Here is a 1621-nt window from a genome sequence, read left to right as displayed (position 1 = left end):
ACCAATTTGTCCGTAAAATGTAGGCGCGATGGTTCCACCTCTTATAGTAGTTTTGAATTTTGCGCCTTATTCTACTGACAAACTATACGCTGGCACAACCACTTTGTCAGTAGAAATAGGCGGCAAATTAAAAAAACGTAGTCGCGTAGGGTTAACTTCTCCGTGGAAAATTTGAATTTCGCGCCTTTTTCTACTGACAAAGAGAGTGTGTTTGGGTATAAGTTTGCCAGAGTATATTTTTGCGATAGCCCTGTGTTTTCCGTTTTTAAATGGGTGCCGAATAGTTTTAAAAGCACTGCTCATATGTCACTGTCATTTTGGTTTGAGTTTCGTTTAGCGAACTAAAATAACCTCAAATACTCCAGTCTAATTTAGAAATTAGCTGTTTCATTTCATTGGAAAGTTAACTATTAACTTTATACAACTTTAAACCAATTTTTACATCACAATGACTGAGGAAATACAAAAGAAACTACAGAAGGAAGTGGAGATGATCACCAACGTCCAAAAAGAATATCATAAGGCGGTTTCCCAGAAACAACAATTAGACAGCCAGTTAAATGAAAATAAAGCGGTCAAGGAAGAACTGTTACTGCTCAAGAAGGATGCTGAAGTCTACAAGTTAATCGGGCCAGTGTTAGTCAAGCAGGATTTGGAAGAAGCGAAACAGAATGTTGCAAAACGAATGGAGTTTATCACAAAGGAGATCAAGAGAACTGACGGTCACATTTCAGCACTGGAGAACAAGCAGGAAGCACTCCAGGAGAATGTAAATAAATTGAGAAACGACATGGGGAAACTCAAAGTCAAAGCTTGATGAATTAACCTGTAACTCCTATAAGTAATGCTATTTCTCTACTCTCCTCTAATATTACGCACTGCAAATGTATTTTATATCGAAATATATGCTTAGTATTAACAATTACTTCCTGGAGTTTTAAATTATTACCTTTAGTGATATTTATTCAGTTTTATATTAGCAATATGGCTGCAACTATGTAGTTCTTTTCATCCTGTTACCCTCTGCTGGGGTGTAGGGCTTAAGTATCCAAGAGTAGGGAGGTGTCTAGTCATTTTCTTCCACTGACTCCGGTCCTGGGTAGTTTGGGTATCCTCCTCTACCCCATACACCCAACCCGCATGTAGTGGAACCATTTTATCCATAGGCAGTATCAAATTTAATTAGGGCTTGGTTAACCCTTCAGGTGCCATACCTACATCATAGCCATGTGAAGAGCTAAGCTTGTACATAGACGGATTGCTGCCAATTCTAAAGTGATGTTGCTTGTATAATTTGCTCAAATAAAGATTCAAGATTGACAATCCTCGTTTGTTAGAATCCCATCTCTTTTAAGCCTCACTAAGAACATTAAAGCAAAGCCTAATAAGATAATTTTATTAAAATGATTAACACATTCACTGCCCCCGACGCACATGTGCGTCCACCATCATACAAGTTTGTACCTAGGCCACTCTCCCTGGTAGTGAATGCATTAACCTTTTCGACGCCGTGTCAAACACAAAAGCTGTCACGCGGACGCCACGTCTCCGAAGTGTCAAAACTGAAATTGAACTTTATGCATATGTACATAGGTCTATGTTGCTCTGTGGTCTGTGACCG

The 1621-nt window shown here is 38.9% G+C and overlaps 1 protein-coding gene across 1 annotated transcript; it reads left to right on the top strand.

Annotated features, from left to right (window-relative positions):
• The first annotated feature begins 329 nt into the window (after positions 1-329).
• On the top strand, positions 330-925 carry LOC134799715 (prefoldin subunit 6). The gene has a single exon (XM_063772153.1). It carries the CDS (start codon positions 449-451, stop codon positions 815-817), a length of 369 nt encoding a protein of 122 aa, XP_063628223.1. The 5' UTR covers positions 330-448; the 3' UTR covers positions 818-925.
• The last annotated feature ends 696 nt before the right edge of the window (positions 926-1621 follow it).

The sequence above is a fragment of the Cydia splendana genome, chromosome 2 (genome assembly GCF_910591565.1).
Source record: "Cydia splendana chromosome 2, ilCydSple1.2, whole genome shotgun sequence".
Lineage (NCBI taxonomy): Eukaryota > Metazoa > Arthropoda > Insecta > Lepidoptera > Tortricidae > Cydia > Cydia splendana.
This window is presented reverse-complemented; position numbering and strand designations above follow the sequence as displayed.